Source organism: Rhinoderma darwinii, chromosome 3 (genome assembly GCF_050947455.1).
Source record: "Rhinoderma darwinii isolate aRhiDar2 chromosome 3, aRhiDar2.hap1, whole genome shotgun sequence".
NCBI lineage: Eukaryota > Metazoa > Chordata > Amphibia > Anura > Rhinodermatidae > Rhinoderma > Rhinoderma darwinii.
The window spans coordinates 52,472,436-52,491,185 of NC_134689.1; the positions used below are offsets into that span (position 1 = coordinate 52,472,436).

The 18,750-nt window shown below is 37.8% G+C and overlaps 1 protein-coding gene across 2 annotated transcripts in view; it reads left to right on the forward strand.

The window, feature by feature from the left end:
- FSTL4 (follistatin like 4) overlaps positions 1 to 18,750 on the forward strand; it is a 917,181-nt gene that overhangs the window by 596,315 nt on the left and 302,116 nt on the right. For both annotated transcript variants that reach the window (XM_075859960.1, XM_075859961.1), the window contains exon 5: positions 10,115 to 10,305. In XM_075859960.1, the coding sequence (XP_075716075.1) occupies positions 10,115 to 10,305 (191 nt within the window). The remainder of the gene's footprint in view (positions 1 to 10,114; positions 10,306 to 18,750) is intronic.

Genomic DNA, 18,750 nt, shown 5'->3' on the forward strand with positions numbered 1-18,750 from the left:
AAGCACTCATGTAACTAACTTATAATGATTTTATCTTGCTCATTGCAATGTCACTTATCAAGCAGGACTAACCTGCGATACTTCACCTATAGGAATGCAATAGTGCTGACCTGAGGAAGCGATGACAGAAAAATTAATTTTTTAAAAATAAATACTTGCAATTCCAATAACCAATACACTAGTATAAGTAAACTTATTTTATTATTGGGTTTTCTACTTTGGTTATAGTATTTTGCTGTATAAAGTAAGTGTATTTGTGGTGGTGAAGTGGGGGGTGGCACCCCATACAGTACTTGAGGAGGCCACCCCACAGTGTGGTGACCAAACAGTGAGTGAAAAAGTTTAAAGGGGTTTTCCCATCATGGACATTTATGGCATAACCACAAACTTTAAAGGATATGCCATAAATGTTTGATAGATGCGGGTCCCACCTCTGGGATCTGCACCTATCTCTAGAACCCCTAAACCCTGTTCTGCCTTTCTCGGCTCCCGCAGCTTTCCGGCCACTTCCTGATTAGATGGTCGGAAGTTACGAAAAGCAGAGCTTGCTGATCTACGCAGTTTTCCCTCCCTCAGAAGTAAATGGCAGTTACGGAAGCAGCGTAGCTGCCAGGCCGAGAAGAAGCAGCAGCCGAAAAAGGCAGAACGGAGTTTAGGGGGCCCCCGTTCTAGATATAGGCGCAGGTGCCAGAGGTGGGACACGCATCTATCGGACATTTAAGTCATATCCTGTGGATATGACACAAATGTTAAAGAGGGGAAAACCCCTTTAATTGTCCACTGAGCTCCACTCCACTCCAAACATTTTCTACAGACAGGGCAGCAGCCATTACCTCCTAGTTCTTTTTATTTTCAGTCAGTCACCTTCACGACGCTCAGCACACACACCACACAGTAAAAGCACCAGCAGGATTAGTGGGCAGAGCAAGAAGAACCCTAACACTGATTGGCTGAGAGGCTCAGCCAACCAGTATTAAGCTTACTTTCAGCAGCGCCGCTATCCTGGATCAATAACTGGTCCTAAGATAGTGATGCTGCTTGCTAGGTGTGGCGCGCTCTATCTGGTGGTCTTGGTCACCTAGTGACTACATCCTTGCACTACATCTGACAGTGACGCTGGTTACCAGGTGACGTAGACCACCAGACAAAGCAAGCCTCGCCAGACCCGTCCCCAACTAATGCAATTTCTAAGTAATACACTACCGTTCAAAAGTTTGGAGTCACCCAGACAATTTTGTGTTTTCCATGAAAACTCACACTTATATTTATCAAATGAGTTGCAAAATGACTAGAAAATATAGTCAAGACATTGACAAGGTTAGAAATAATTATTTTTATTTCAAATAATAATTTTCTCCTTCAAACTTTGCTTTCGCCATTTCCAGCAATTACAGCATTGCAGACCTTTGGCATTTTAGCTGTTAATTTGCTGAGGTAATCGGGAGAATTTTCACCCCATACTTCCAGAAGGCCCTCCCACAAGTTGGATTGGCTTGATGGGCACTTCTTGCGTACCATACGGTCAAGCTGCTCCCACAACAGCTCTATGGGGTTGGGATCTGGTGACTGCGCTGGCCTCTCCATTACAGATAGAATACCAGCTGCCTGCTTCTTCCCTAAATAGTTCTTGCATAATTTTTAGGTGTGCTTTGGGTCATTGTCCTGTTGTAGGATGAAATTGGTTCCAATCAAGCGCTGTCCACAGGGTATGGCATGGCGTTGCAAAGTGGAGTGATAGCCTTCCTTATTCAAAATCCCTTTTACCTTGTACAAATCTCCCACTTTACCAGCACCAAAGCAACCCCAGACCATCACATTACCTCCACCATGCTTGACAGATGGCGTCAGGCACTCTTCCAGCATCTTTTCAGTTGTTCTGCGTCTCACAAATGTTCTTCTGTGTGATCCAAACACCTCAAACTTCAATTCGTCTGTCCATAACACTTTTTTCCAATCTTCCTCTGTCCAATGTCTGTGTGCTTTTGCCCATATTAATCTTTTCCTTTTATTAGCCAGTCTCAGATATGGCTTTTTCTTTGCCACTCTGCCCTGAAGGCCAGCATCCCGGAGTCGCCTCTTCACTGTAGACGTTGACACTGGCGTTTTGCGGGTACTATTTAATGAAGCTGCCAGTTGAGGACCTGTGAGGCGTCTATTTCTCAAACTAGAGACTCTAATGTGCTTGTCTTGTTGCTCAGTTGTGCAGCGGGGCCTCCCACTTCTCTTTCTACTCTGGTTAGAGCCTGTTTGTGCTGTCCTCTGAAGGGAGTAGTACACACCGTTGTAGGAAATCTTCAGTTTCTTGGCAATTTCTCGCATGGAATAGCCTTAATTTCTAAGAACAAGAATAGACTGTCGAGTTTCACATGAAAGCTCTCTTTTTCTAGCCATTTTGAGAGTTTAATCGAACATACAAATGTAATGCTCCAGATTCTCAACTAGCTCAAAGGAGGGTCAGTTTTATAGCTCCTCTAAACAGCAAAACTATTTACAGCAGTGCTAACATAATTGCACAAGGCTTTTAAAGTGTTTTCTAATCATCCATTAGCCTTCTAACACAGTTAGCAAAGACAATGTACCATTAGAACACTGGAGTGATGTTTGCTAGAAATGGGCCTCTATACACCTATGTAGATATTGCATTAAAAATAAGGACATTTCTAAGTGACCCTAAACTTTTGAACGGTAGTGTAGATCTGTGCGGCAGATGGAGTGCACCCTGTGCACTTTCGGCAACTCACAGATCTGTCCCCCTTCCTTAACTGTTATTGATGGCATCAGTAACATATGTGAAGTAAGGGGCCCAATCTGTGAGCTGCCAAAAATGCACAGGGAGGAAAGGAGGCCCCCCTCGGTCTGCCGCACAGCCATGTATATTTTTGTGCCACCTATGCACACTTTGTTTAGGGCAGCTGAGCGGGACCCCACCCCTTCCGTGCCCCTGTGCAGCTGAACCGGCTGCACCGGCGATATGTCTGCCACTGAATAGACTATATTATTCCCAAATGTTTTTCAGTTTTGCAGTTAACTTTTTGAAGCTTTACTAGTATTCATCATAACCAGAGTATTATTTACTTGAAACCTTCAATACACATGAAACATTAATAGAGGCTGAATAAACGATTCACCGAACTCTTTCTAAGCAGTGTCATATATGTATATATATATATATGTATATATATGTATATATATATATATATATATACACACATATATATATATATATATATAATTGTAGTTTTTTTTTTCAAAAACTGATTGAATATGGTGCATAGTCCAGAGCAGATGAGAGATTTCCAGCTGTTATGGAGGGTTTTGCATTTAAAACTGAAATGTCTACATGTTTACTTGTATCTCTGAGCTCTGGAATAGTATCTTATCTGCCTAGAATACTTATTTATTAACTGAATACTAATTAACCCAACTACCTTAATGGGATTTCTTTGCAGTTCATGGAGAGAAGAAGGTGCAAAAATACCAGAGACAGTAGTATGAGTGAAGCAACACTTATGTCCTGTCCAGTTGCTAACTCGGTCCCTCAATAGACACTACATACAACATAGTCACCTCAGTAGCTGTGTACAGCTTTCCACACTGATTTGTATATCAATGACTTTATTTTCATGACTTGCTAATCCTTAAAGGGGTTGTCCAGTTTAGTAAAGCAATTTCCATATACCCTATTAGGGAATTCTGAGTTAATAGAGGGGGTCCTCTGTTCAGGATCCTCATGTCTAAGCCAAAGTGGAGAGTGGTTACAAAGAACATCTTTCCATCTGGAAGACCTGTCCTGTCTTGTCCTTCATTACAAAGACAACACATTGAAATGAATAGGCACTGTGTAATGCTTAATATCTCCTGTGGTGGCGCTGCAGGGAAACTGAACGTTTACTATGCCAGGTTTACCCACAGTTTTATAGCTGATACTTGGGGGTCTCAGCAGGAAGACACTTTGACCTATTGTCAAATAACGCTTCTAGCAAGTAGGGATTGTCCAAAGTGGAGAACCTCTTTAACGTAGGTTCCTGAATGAGGAAACCTCCCCTTCTTTTTTTAACTCAAAATATCGCAAATCAGACAACTCCTTTAAGCTTTTCATTCTTTATCTATATATTTTTTAATTGCTCATTATTCTTCATGTTCATATATTGTTATTGTCAGAGTACATATCACTTCAGCTAAGCGCATACAAAGGCCAAAGCGGCATAAAACCAGCGGGTGTGAGATATAGTATGAGAATAATCATCGGTCGTTTCGTACTTAAACGTGCTTCCTCAGGCCTCATGCGTAATGATATCAGTACACTTTATATGAGCACTCTATGCTCTATCTCCATTGCAACCATAAAGAATCAAATTAGTGAGATACATCAAAACCGTAATAATAACATCACACACTGAAGTCATTTTTAGCATTCAAACCTACTGGACCCATTGCATTTAAAGTATAATCCATCTTGCTTCTTTTCTTAAAGTGTGGCTAAACGTTTGACAAACTTCTGACATGTCATAGCAACATGTCAGAAGTTTGTATTGGTGGAGGTCCGAGCACTGAGACCCCCACCAATCGCTAGAACGAAGCAGCTGAAGTCCTCGTGTGAGCGCTCAGCCACTTAGTTTCTGTTCTGCTTTTTCCGGAAAGCCGATGTATCGGAGTACGGGCTCATAGACTTTCTATTGAGTCCGTACACGATACATTTATTTGCAGAAAAAGCCGAACAGTCAAGAAGCGGCTGAGCGCTCACACGAGTGCTGCAGCTGCTTCGTTCTAGCGATAGGTGGGGGTCTTAGTGCTCGCACCTCCACCAATACAAACTTTTTACATGTCACTATGACATGTCAGAAGTTTGCCAAACGTTTAGCTACACTTTAATAGCACTTTATGTCTGTCACCTCCTGTCTGCACAATCAGGACATCTTCAATTCCTGCAAACCTTAATATATTTTGGTTCCCCATATGGGCCTTTCTTATGTGTTTTATTAGGTGCGATGGACCTTTTCTGTAGAAATATATTTATATTGTTCCCTGAATTTTTTGTAAAACCATTCAATTGTCTTGCCTATATATAAATAGCCGCAAGTGCAGAATATAACGTATAGCATAAATTCTGTTTTACAGTTTATAAATTGTCTTACAACATAAGAGATACCCCCGAATGCTAAGATTGTGGCCTTTAAATTATAGTCACAAAAGGCGCATTGGCCACATTTTAAATTACTATTACCAGTATTTAGCCAAGCAGTTTTGGGCTCAGTGAACCTGCTACCTTCTAAAGCGTACTTTAATGAAGGACTCCGCCTGAACATTATCAAAGGTTTCTTATGAGCAAATTTTCAGTCATTTTTTTCCATGGGGCATTGCCTGTAAAAAAAAGTCTCCATACACGCACTGTCTTTTCAATGAGTGCCAGTACCCCCTCCCCACCCTCCCACAAGCTCTTTTAAAAATCAAAGTTTCCAATCAACATCATGAATCCCCCAAATTACTGTTCTGCTTCTCTCAACATGGTTGAATTAAATGATAATGCTATAGATGGTATTATTACTGAAATGACTTCAAATGACTGATTTGGAATTGGACATTTTTATAATGGCGTTTTGCACTGTTTTAAATGACCCATATACTATAGGTTCTGTACTCATATTAAACACATGCTCTGCTGAAACTTCTTTCATATTCATCTCCTTTGACTTTTTTTTTTTTTATACCATGACCAATGTATCCATTTACACATCATTTAAGGTGTACAGTACTGCAACTGAGATGAAATACTTACTGTCACTGTCTATGTCATGGCTCATTTAGTAAAACACTATTGACATAAATGTAATCTGCAGAGAGGGACTGCAGAGACTGGAAGCAAGCTTTTCTTTTATCAAGAATAATAATAATGGTTTGAGAGACAAAACAAATATCCGTGGCTTAGTTCTGTGATTATTCTGTAACAGTAAATAGAGAACATATGACTAGATTTTAATAAACCTATCAATATCACTATAAAACGGAAATACATTATTTTTAAATAAGTTTCTATGCAGCAAAGTACTGCTGAAATAATTTTTTTTATATTTTCCATTATCCTTAGTTTCATCTCTTTTTATAGCCAAAATAGACATTTTACATTCTATGAGTTATTTCATGTCATTTAAAAATTATGAATTTTTAACCTAATTTATAATAACACTATGCAAAATGTAAAAGAACTGTAAGTGAAAATGTAAATGAACTATATTACTATATATTACATATATTATATTAACATTATATATATAATAATAATTATATTAATTATTAAATATATTACTTGCAATAAACTCACAATGTCTTTAATTAGGAAATTAGCAAAGCTGTAAAATTCCATTAGTATGGTACTATTATGGCCCATACAAGCTGGGTTAATAGAATTTCATGGTTAAATGCCATTTTTGACATCTAATCCTAGTTATAGGGGTGCTAAGGTATAGGTCAAAATCATGGCATGAGGACTGAGGGCAGGATCGGTATTAGACAATGTGCAGCCCTGGGCAAAATTAAAGTGGGCCCCCAAAGGCTGAATTATTGTATCCACAACACAGTCAATTTAGACGTTAGTTTGCAGAGAGCTGCAGTGCTGATTTCTAGCGCATCCAGGAGTGTTGCAAACACTAACACAAAAGCAATTGATCTATATACATTTATAACTATTGCATCATATCACTATACCAGGCCAAAATATTTCCAGAATACTGTTAATGAACACAACTCACAATACAAAGACTAATAATACTATACGAGGCCCAAATAATACCGCCACACCATAACCACATAGTGACTGAATATTATTAGCATACTGGTTCTGAACATAAAACTACTGTACAAATCAATATTACCACCACAGTGGTAGATACTGGTTTCACACAGACTCTCTGCAGACCATAAAACTGAATACAGTACAGTTACATCCAGTGACTTACCGGTGACTCTCTGATTAGAGTCGTTTACTATCCCTTTTCTAATCAATCCGGCCCAGACCGCTACGACAACATTTTCCAGCCATGACTCATCTCTGCAGAATTTGAAACACCGACATGTTGATTCCAGCATCCTCCCATCCTGTCCCCCACGATCTAAAAAAAACAACTCACTAACCACAGTGACCCAGATGGTAATAATGACCCTTGGTGTCCCACATAATAAAAGAGCCCCCTCTGTAACAGTGCCACTTTGGTGCCCCACAAAGTAAAAATGCCGCATTTCTGCCCCATACAGTAAAAAGAGCCCCTTTAGTAATAGTGCCCCCTTTGTGCACCATACAATAACAATGCCACCTTTAGTGACCATTTGTTGTTCGATACATTAAAAATGCCCCCTCAGTAATAGTGCCCTTTGTACCCCTACAGTAATAATGTCCCCTTTGTTCCCCAATACAGTAACAATGCCTTATTTAGGGTCCCCATTGTGCCCCCATACAGTAAAAGTGCCTCATCAGTAATAGTGCCCCTTTTGTGCCCCTACACAATAATTATGACCCCTTTGTGCCCCACACAGTAACTGTGCCCCCTTTATGCCCCCATACAGTAAAAGTGCCCCCTCAGTAACAGTGCCCCCTTTGTGTCCCCACACAGTCTTAATGCCCCTTTTGTGCCCCCATACAGTAACAATGTCTCCTTTAGTGCCCCATTTATGCTCCCATAGAGTAATAATGCTCCCTTTGTGTCCCCATACAGTAACAATGCCTCCTTTAAGACCCCTTCTGAGTCCACATACAGTAATAATGCCTCCTTTATTGCCTCTACAGAGTAACCATGCCTCCTTTATTGCCTTCACACAACAATAATGCCTCCTTTAGTGACTCCACACAATTATAATGCCCCATTTGCTCCAAATAAATACTAAAAAAAGCCTGAACCTAACCTAAACACCATTCCCACAACAAGCATCAGGGTCCTCTTCCTGCTCTTGACTACCCGGCAGAGGTAGTGCGATCAAGAATGCAGAATATATCAGCGTAACTGCTCCTGCAAACGCTGATGCTGCTGCAGAATCAACTGTAGCCTCTGGTGCCGATGTGGCCGTCACGATGCAGGACCTGTGAGTGACGTCACAGATCTGCACTGTCAGAAGCTGGGCGTTCTGAAGAGAAGAGAATGTTACTTCTCTTCAGAGCGCCCAGCTAGTGAAAGTATTAAAAACGCCCCGATGTACGCACATAATACACGCCCACTTGGACTTTTACTTTTAAACACACCCACTTGGACTTTTGCAAGCCTCATTTGCATAACTACAAAAATGGTCATAACTTGGCCAAAAATGCTCGTTTTTAAAAATAAAAACGTTACTGTAATCTACATTGCAGCGCCTATCTGCTGCAATAGCAGATAGGGGTTGCAAAATCTGGTGACAGAGCCTCTTTAAATGCCATCTTAGTCCCCGCAAAAAGGAGGGGTATTGTCGTTTCTAAAGTTTACAGCACTGATCCAATACTTCTATGGTAGTGCGTAATTTCTACTGTAGTGGTGCTGCAGATAAACTGAACACTTGCTGCCAGGTTCTTCAACAAATTACAACTCATCATTGGGTGTCCCAGAATTTCATATTTCCAGTTGGCTACAAAAAGACATTGTAAAAAAGTGGATAACCCCTTAAAAACCTCTCTGTTGTTAGATTAATATTTAAGGTTTTTAAGCACTGTAGAGATGTCATGCAGAAATTTGTATGCTTGTTTTTTCTTAAACTTTTGTCTTATTTTCTATATATTTATGCTCGTTACATTCATACATTCTCTTTACATTTATCACTAGAGTTCACATCAATTCAAGTACATGCTAAACTACAGACAAAGGCCTGTACACTGGCAATAAAATGCTCTTTTTCTGTTTTTGTTTACTTGATAGCATTAATTGCAATGTATGCAATATATACAGTTAGGTCTAGAATTATTTGGACAGTGACACAAGTTTTGTCATTTTAGCTGTTTACCAAAACATATTGAATATACAGTTATATAATCAATATGGGCTTAAATTGCTGAGCTACGCTGTTTCCGTAAGCCCCACAGAAGTGAATGGTAGTTACGGAAACAGCCTAGCTCGCATGCTACGCTGTTTCCGTAACCACCTTTAAGCTCTTCTCATAGAAAAAACACATAGTAATCAGGATTGAATACCTGCAAATATGATTTCACTCAAGGAATTGCACTTAATTCTTAATGAAATATGGATTCCTGTTTATACATTATGTGCCCAATTTCTTTTAGGCTATGTTTGCACGATTTTGCAGCGGATTTGCAGTTTCATCTTCCACAGTTCTGCGTGGAAACTGCATCATGCAGTGACAAACTGCAGCAAAATAATCCACGCCATAGTTTATCAATAGGACGCGGTTTGTGGTGGATTTTGTCGAAAATTCTGCACAGAAATCCATGTGCAAATCCGTTGTGTGAATATACCCTAACTGTCTTGACTGGTCAAGCTCTTCTTGGTATTAAGTTATAGAGCTATGCTGTGTGCTCTGACCAATCAGATTTCTCCCTGTGCTTTTTTCCCTTCTCTTTTACATCATATGTCTCATACAAACATTGAGGAAGAGATACTTTAGCATGATTCCCCCCTCCTCCCCCCTCCTTCTCGTAGCATGTCTCACACAGACACTATGGGAGGAAAGTGCTGAAGGTAGGAAAAAGAGAAAGGGAAGGGAAAGAGAAGATGCCACTTTCCTCTTTCCATCCAAATTATCTTAAAGGCGTTATCTCACCACAAAAACTCTTGTCAATATGTCCATATGCCCTATACGTCATAGCGGTGGTTTAAATGGCATGTGGGGCTACATTGTAGCAGCTGCAGGTGACATTTGTGACTGTCCGCAGCTTCCCCTGGTGATAACAGCTGAACATCGGGGGTTAGAGAAGCCGGACCCTTGCTTCTTTAAAAAAGTAGTTGTCTTCATGAGACCAGTGCCTGCCATAACTGGGAAGCCGTAGTTAACACAGAATACAGCTAGCTCATCATAGAAGTATAGGCACATTTGATTCCCCCTACAAATGGTATAGCATTTTTAAGCTAAGAAGCTTCAGGTTAATCTGATGTTAATTATTATTAATTATTTCAGTGCTGAATATTTCTCTATTTTATTTTAGGGGATACCTGCACTATGGCTGACTACAACCGACTCAAGAACATTCTTCTTGATCTTCAAGCCAAACGGAAGAAGCAAGAAAGTAGCCCCCTGAAAAATAACATTTCTCAAAAAAGAGCACTAGTAGAAGATATGTTTAACTATTTGGATATAAACATTGATGGTCATCTAGACAGTTCTGAACTGGCTCAGGTGGGTATAAAGTTGCTTGAAAATTGAATTATGAAATGAATCGCATTTTTCATTCAATGTGTAAATTAAATATAACACAGTAGAATTCTGGTGAGAGAAACTGTTTCCAATTGCCTTTCTAAGAAGAGAAAAAAAAAAAAATCTTTATGCCTCGAATTGAGAACACGACGTTTTGAATGCTTTGGGAGTGGAAGTATTGTATCTAAGAACATGTTAAAATGCTTTGCAATCAAAAGCACATCCTTTTTTTCTCAACTATATTGATTAATATGTCTCAAAGTCTCCATGCTCTCGGAATATACATATTTAGCAAACATATTTTGCATTAAAATTATACGAGGCAATATGACCACTAACCCAACAAATCATTTTAATATTCAGGCTACAGCTAAAGAAGCTTTCTGTTTTATCTTGTTTTTGTTCTTCAATTCCCAACTCAGCAATTCAAGCTAGAGATTTCTGAAAATGTTGTAATCATAGGAGAACAGGCCTATTTTGATTTTTGTACCTGCTGTTTCTATTAAATTAATGTATGAGTATGAAAAACATGCATTTTTGGCCGGGAACATTTTGACTCTTTGATAAGCTTCACTATATATTGTGCTCTAAATTATAGCAAAGCAAAATAGATTCTTCACCTAATTTAACCATGATATTGTTAAAGGTTTCCTATAATAGCCTGCTGGTATTGCCTTATTGTGTCATACATTGTGTTGCGTTTGTCACCAATTTTAAGAGAAGTTACATGGATTTGTGGTACAATTCTTTGACATAGTTACATAGTTGATAAGGTTGAAAGAAGACACAAGTCCAACCTATAATCCTACAGTGTTGATCCAAAGGAAATGTGTATTGCCTCATATTAGGGGAACAATTCGTTCCCAATTCAAAATATGTCAGTCAGAATAAATTACTGGATCAACAACCCATCTCCAAAAATCTAGTACATATAACTTGTGATATTATATCTTTATGAAAAGCATCCAGGCCTCTCTTGAACTTGTTCAACAAATCAATCATCACCACCACATACTATGGCAAAGAGTTCCATAGTCTCACTGCTCTTAAAGCAAAAAATCCCCATTTTGTGTTTGTTATTTGGTAAAATGTTACTTCTGTTGATGGGAACTAGAAAGATGTAATGCTTTAGGAATTTTATGATTTTGATTTATGCATGCATATGCATTTAGTTATGAAATTACAAAATATTGTGCAGCAGAATAGTGTTATCAATGGAAAAGTACACATCATACAACACCATGCACATGGTGCATAGAGCTTGTAGTAACGTACATGAAGTACCAATGGAGTCGTAGGCACTCCACATACCGCTGTATGCTGCCTTTGTATGTCAACGTATTACGGAGGTATTTGCCCTAGAAGCCATGGTTTTATTCGAGAATACCTCCGTTATACAGTATTTTATGGAATATGCCACAATTCTTATCAAAATGGAGGCATTCAGCAGGGCAACATAGACTCGGAAACGTAATACTGTTGTGTGCATGAACCCTTAGAGGCAGCCCAGTTGTAGCTGTTTGATCTAAGACTAGGTTTACATGCTGTGATTTTGCACAAAATGTAATTACAGTAATTCCAATTGGGTCTAAGGATAATCGCTATGTGTAAAATCTAAATTCTCATTATCTTAATTACTGCCATAATTCATAAACACTGCCATCATAGTTTAATTAAATATGAAATTCTAATCATTTGTGACAGGCTATTTCATGGTAATGCCAACACGAGTCTTTTTCCGCCACCACCACGGTAATGACTGCAGGTCAGGTTTCAATCAATGGAAAGGAATTTTTTGAAAACAATGGGAGCCAGTAATTCTCCATTTCCTAATTTTCTTATCATGGACAAACCCCTGAAAATTCCTTCTGCTTCTGGGGAAACTTTGCCTGCTTCTAGGTTCTATGGAACTACAATAGCCTGATTGGAAAACATTGATCTAAACACTTGATAATGTTCTTTTGCAATTAGCATAATATCCTTATCAAGAGTCAAATCTCAAAATATAAACCGAGATTACTTAATACTTTGTGCAATTCAACATAACATAATCCATGGTCAGAGTGACCATGGATTATCAGATAAAGGACTCCTAATAACATGTCTCTGTTAATTATTCATATAACAATTATTACCTGCATCTACAGAACTTTAGATACATTTAATAAAGATTATTCATTATAACATGACTACATTTGTACTAATTTAGGGTTTAAAAGTGAATTCATGTGTGATACTGCTCATCTCAAATCATTTCATGGTTGCCGGAAAACAGATCAACTATTTTCATTGCATATGTGTAGTGCTTCGAAGCTTGTGAGAAGTGACATTTTCATTTCAGCCAATAGGACACGGAACATTCAGAATTTCTGTTTTGTAAAGGGACATTATAAAAAACTGGTGAATTCTGACAGCAGTAGCTACAGTTTTCAGGCTTCTTTTAAGTCGGTACTCTTTAGGCGTGGAGGGATTTTAGGATGTGTTGCAGAAGAAAGCATGACTTCTCATTAGTTTTATATGATTCCTTACACAAAAATTTGAAGTGTTCAACAATCCAAGATGTTTCTCGGGCAACACTATAGTCATTCTTTCAGATGTCCCAAAGGCAATCTGGAAAAGCAGACCTACCAATCAGAATGTTGAGAAGTGAGTTGTTTCTGATGATGGCACAGCTACTATTGAAAAGTTCACTGATGAACGCCTAAATAATTCTATAAACCCAAAATTGGCACAGCCAGTAAAAAAATAAAATACAATAAGGTTATGAAAAAAGCCAACATGAATTAAATCCCCAGTTTATTTAAACATCTATATAGTTTTCAGAAACCAATATCCTCCATAATTCAGCAAAAAAACAAAAACAATGAATTCTCGCATGGATATTAACTCAACTGTGAATTCTATTGTCTGCTCATATAATATGCAGCAGCAAGTATCTGATCTATCTAAAGCTGGCCATACACATGAGATAACTCCACAAGAAAAATAAATCAGTTGCTGAGTCAGGAACAGGTATCAGATGAGGAAGAAAGGTTAAGAAACAGACAAGCTAAAGGATGGGAGAGAGGGTCAGATGATGTATTACCATGTCAAGATATTGTCTGATGGATTTCAAAGGTTTCCTCTGCTAATGAAGTTAGCTAGACAAATTTAGATATTGCTTGCGAAATGGTAGCCAGGCAATTGTTGCTTTTACACCCATGTCCTAATATATAAAGTATAATTTTTTTAAATGGCCATACACATCAGGTGAAATAGTCAGCAGTTTTGTTCACCTGACTCATCCATAAGCATGCAAGTTGAATAAGATCAAGCAGGCATATTTTTATTCAATAGGAAGTGGTGAATATGGCTTATCGGCATGCTAAAATCCAAGAATCAAAGAGTTTTGGGGCACCCATATAAATAAGATAGTCGGTTATAGGATGTGCATGGCCAGCTCCTGCCTGTATGACCACTGATAGGGTATTATCCAATCAATCAGTAAGGACAAGAATTAAACCACAGGGTCACTAGATATTATACAATAGATCACCAAGGCCTTAATACTAGATTACCAGGTAGAAGACACTTACCAAGTTCATCATCAGTAAAAGGGTCTTGACTACCATTTTACAATAGACAAAATTCCCCTCATGTTACCTAGCAGTTGAAACTTTCCACCAGGTTCATGAGGGACTGGATTATACCCTATTTACAAGAAATAATCAGGTAAAAAGTGTAAAGTGTTTGGATAAAAACATTTTTGCAGAAAAGCGTGGTTAAAAATTTTTAATGATAGAAATAAAAAGTTATAAAAGGCATTTGATATTTTTTTTATTTTTATTATTGATCTTATGCATTACCTTTAGATAAAAAGGTTTACACTTGGTCTCCACTGGCTTTGTACATGTTTACTTTGTCACAGCTCTGTAGCTTACTGAATTCTAGTTTTAGTTGAATGAACCTAAAAAGATTTAACCAAGTTGGTTGATGCCAGCTACCATCTGTAGAAACTGGAGGAACGAGTTGAACCTACTTATGTACTCCCACTGTAAGATGTAAAGAAGAGGATAGGAATTCACTTATACAACAGGGTGATAAAGATAATGATAGTGGTGGTGGAGACGGTGATCAACATCATCATCATTATTTTTATTATTATTATTATATTTTACAACTTGCTTTAAGAATGTTTCTTTTTATTGTTAGATGTACTTGTTTATTATTTAGGATCGAATTAAATATATCTGTACATTTGTAATTTTACCGAAAGGAAGTTTCTGATTTTTGAGCAATTTAATTCATTCTAACATAAATTGTTTGTGTTAAGAAACGTGTTATGTAGAACGATACCAAATATGTCAGATCTTTCACAAAAAATCCTGTGCTGGCATCAATTCCCAAAATGTGACATAGTGTAAGGTTCCCAGCTGTGCCTCAGAGTCTTCCTGGAATTATATTTTCACATTATGCCAATGCACAGCTAGAAACAATCAAACTTTTCCATACACAAATAAAACCATAGTTTTCAAACACTAGTTAAAATAAGCAAAAGTCAATATAAATTATCCAATGACAAACAACAACCTGAAATGGTAATAATAAAATTAACGTATACATGAGGAGACTGCTAAGAATTGACAAATGTGCCGCTTACAAAATGAAGGGTTTTAGGAACTGAACGCACTTTGACTAACCATATGCTCAATAACTGTGTTGTTACAAAATACAGGTTTTATTACATCAAATAATTGGAATTTTAAACAGCTATGTTCTTTAGTAACATTTACAATGTATTTACACTATTATTATCCCTAGTTTATCTATGCACATGGTGGCAGTAATTGGTGTACAAACTCAGTGTAGCCTTTTCAACTTCCTTTTGTAAGCAATTTCCATCACACAGAAATCTTTTTAGGTGGGCTATGTGTGCTTTCAGAAAACATAATATATCACAAAACAGAAAATTAGCAAGTGACAGCAGTGAACATGTTGCATTTTACAAGTAGCCAAACAACATATGTCACATCACTGGTGGTTTGTGTTCTACACCATGATAGCAACAAATTATATTAATTTTCTAAACATAGAATTCAGCCATAATCCAGCTCCTGCAGGTGATTCAGACATCAATATAAGAAAGGGTTCTTTACAGTTAAAGTAGTGAAACTATGGAATGCCCTATATGAAGAGGTAGTAATATCAGATATTATGACAGCATTCAAAAAGGACAATATAATCTTATCTGATGACAAATGGTATTTACCAATAAATGATAGACAGTTGGTATGAAAAAGGTTGAACTTGATGGGCATGAGTACCTCCATACCTCCTACAGAATGAGATAGAAAAAAGAATTATAATAGAAACTAATAGCCTGCTCTATTAGTTGCCGTATTATGGCAATATTTTGCTCTATGGAGGTATCTTTTGGTAGCACATAGACTTCCTACAGTGCAGAGCATCCAGAACTCTGTCCATGCATACGGTTTTGCTTTTCTATGTCCATGGAATCTCAGAGAGTAAATGTGAATTCTGTGAGTGTATGCATATAGATGCGGAACAACACTAACTATTTAAGACATTTTCCTTCTGCTTTGCCTCATTTATAAACAACATGAAATATAAGAGTTGTGCAATAATCTGTAGTACTGTATTTCCATGATGAAACCTTTTTGTTAGAAATTGATCACAGAATGTCCTAGGGTTGGGGTCAACATTGATCAGCAGTTATCTGTCAGTGAACCTGGTAGCAAGTGTAACATTTCCTTCAACATCACCACAGTGGAAATAAAGTATTACACTAATTCTATTTAAATAAATGGGTTGTCCATATAATGCATGGTTGTGCCAAGCCCTCCACAGAAACAAGCTCTTTGTATCCACTTTCTGATCTGGTTAAAAGATTGGGGTCCTGAAAAGACTATTGAGAATGGCTGGTATTCGAAAACAGATAACCACTTTAAATATTATTTTTTTTTAAAAACCCTCATACAGTGATTAGATATTTGTTCATATATTAACCCCATTGTGATTTTAGATGTACTTTTCAAAATAAATAATCATAGTTTATGCTCTTGAAAAAGTAGTGACACCGTTTTCAATTGATTTAAAGAGGATCTGTCTACCCTACTGTCATGTCTGTCTTATTGAATACTTGTATTCCCCATAAAATAATAGTTATGGAGCATCTTTTCTTAGAACTCTGTGTTGTGTGGCTCCACTTTTATTCCTTCTTTTCAAAGGGGCGTGTCCCTACCCAGTCTGAGACCATGAGCATTGATTGGACAGTGTCAGACTTTGTAGAGACACACCACAAGCGGATAACACGCAGTTGTCCATTTATTAAATTTATACAATCAAAAGATTTAACCCCCTTAAGGACATAGCCAATTTTTGTTTTTTAGTATTCGTTTTTTACTCCTCGCATTCCAAAAGTCATAACTTTTTTATTTTTCCGTCAACATAGCTGAATGAGGGCTTGCTTTTTGTGGGACAAGTTGTAGTGTTTCACAGTACCATTTATTGTACCATATAATGTACTAGGTAATGGGGAAAAAATATTTGTTTGGTGAAACTGACAAAAAACAGCAATTAAGCCATTTTTAGGGGGTTTCGTTTTTACGGCGTCAAACAGGCGGTAAAAACGACATGTTCACTTTATTCTACGGATTCATATGATTACGGTGAACCTAATTAATATGTTGTTTATGTTTTACCGCTTTTATTTAAAAAAATGTTTGCTACAAAAAAAAATATTTTGTGCCGCCATATTCTGAGAGCCATAACTTTTTTTATTTTTCTGCCATTTGAGCCATGTGAGGGCAAATTGTTTTTGCAGGGCAAGCTGTAGTTTTTGTTTGTACCATTTTGGGGAACATGCAACTTTTTGATCACTTTTTATTCCATTTTTTTTGAGCAGCTAAACTAACCAAAAAATAGCAATTTGGGTTTTTTACTTTTTTTTTAATCCAAGCGGATTAAACAACATTATATTGTAATATTTCTGACTTTTACAGACGTGGCGATACCAGTTATGTTAACTTTTATTTTATTTTTTTTAAATTACTTTAGGGAAAAAATGGGAAAAGATTTTTTTTTTAAACTTTTAATAGTTTTTTTTAGACAATTAAAAAAACTTTATTTAACAGTTTTTTTTAACTTTTTTTATTAGTCCCCCTAGGGGACTTGAACCAACGCATCGTTTACATGACATACTGGATTACTAATGTTTTGCAGTATATCATGTTTCTAACAGTCTCTTATGAAACACTGCCACATGAAGGGCTTCATAGGAGTACAAATCAGTATGACCATCGGCAGCCCGTGATCTCTTTAAAGAGGGGGGTAATGGCAAGTGGGAGGGGGCCGCCCTCTGTAGTCTTACGCTTTAGCTGCCACGGTTGGGATTGACCACTGCATCTAAGAGGTTAAATGGGCTGAATCAAAGTGATCTTTGATTCTGCCCATTGCAGTGAGTTGTCGGCTGTATTACACAGCCATCACCCGCTAAGTTTGGACCGAGCTCAGCCCGTGAGCCAGCTTCATACTTCTCCTTAACAGCTGCCATGTACATGGCATGTCATTAATGGGTTAAGGAGGAATAAGATATAATTGGTACATCACAGAGTTCTAAGAAAAGATGCTCAAGAATTGTTATATTATGGGGAATTATGGGGCATTTAGTATTTACTAAAACAGACAGGTCAGGAGAGCAGAGAGGTCATCTTTAATGGGGTTGTCTTCTTAGGGGCAACCCCTTTTTATATTCTTTAATAGATCATATGTGGTGATAGCTTTGTAGTTATTCAGATGTACAATCATGCAGTTTAATATGAAGCTATATTTAAAGGTTATTTAACCTCTATATTTGATGTGTTTTTTGTTAATGATTTGGAACAATTCTTCTCCTATTCTTTGACACATGTACATACAAATCTCAGCATTCTGTTGCCACCACTACGGGGCTGGGAGATAGATTTTATTCATACTTTACAAAGTAATTATGTGCATATTCTTTTTCTATACAGAAATAGTAATTGTCTGTAACACACAATGACATCTATGAAAGGCCTCTATTTTTGCATTGCTGTTATAATTGAAGCAACATGAATTTCATCTATGCAGTTACAATTAACTTGGTATAAGACTTAGCAATACACACAGAGGCTCAGCTAGAGGGGGCAGGGGGGGGGGCACTAAGATGGTGGGACCCAGGATCAGGCTGGGCCGGTCCCCCAGCAGTGGCATGTCCCTGTCTCAACTGTATCTGCATCCTTAGGACGCAGATACAGTTAAACCCAATGCTGGAGAACAGAGCCGTAGGCACTGTGTAATGCTGGCCATGAGTGGCTCGGCGCAATCAGGCACGATGCAGTGATGTCATCGTGCCTGTCTGCTCCGAGCCACTTATAGCACAGATCGGAGGTGCAGGGGGATTTCCTC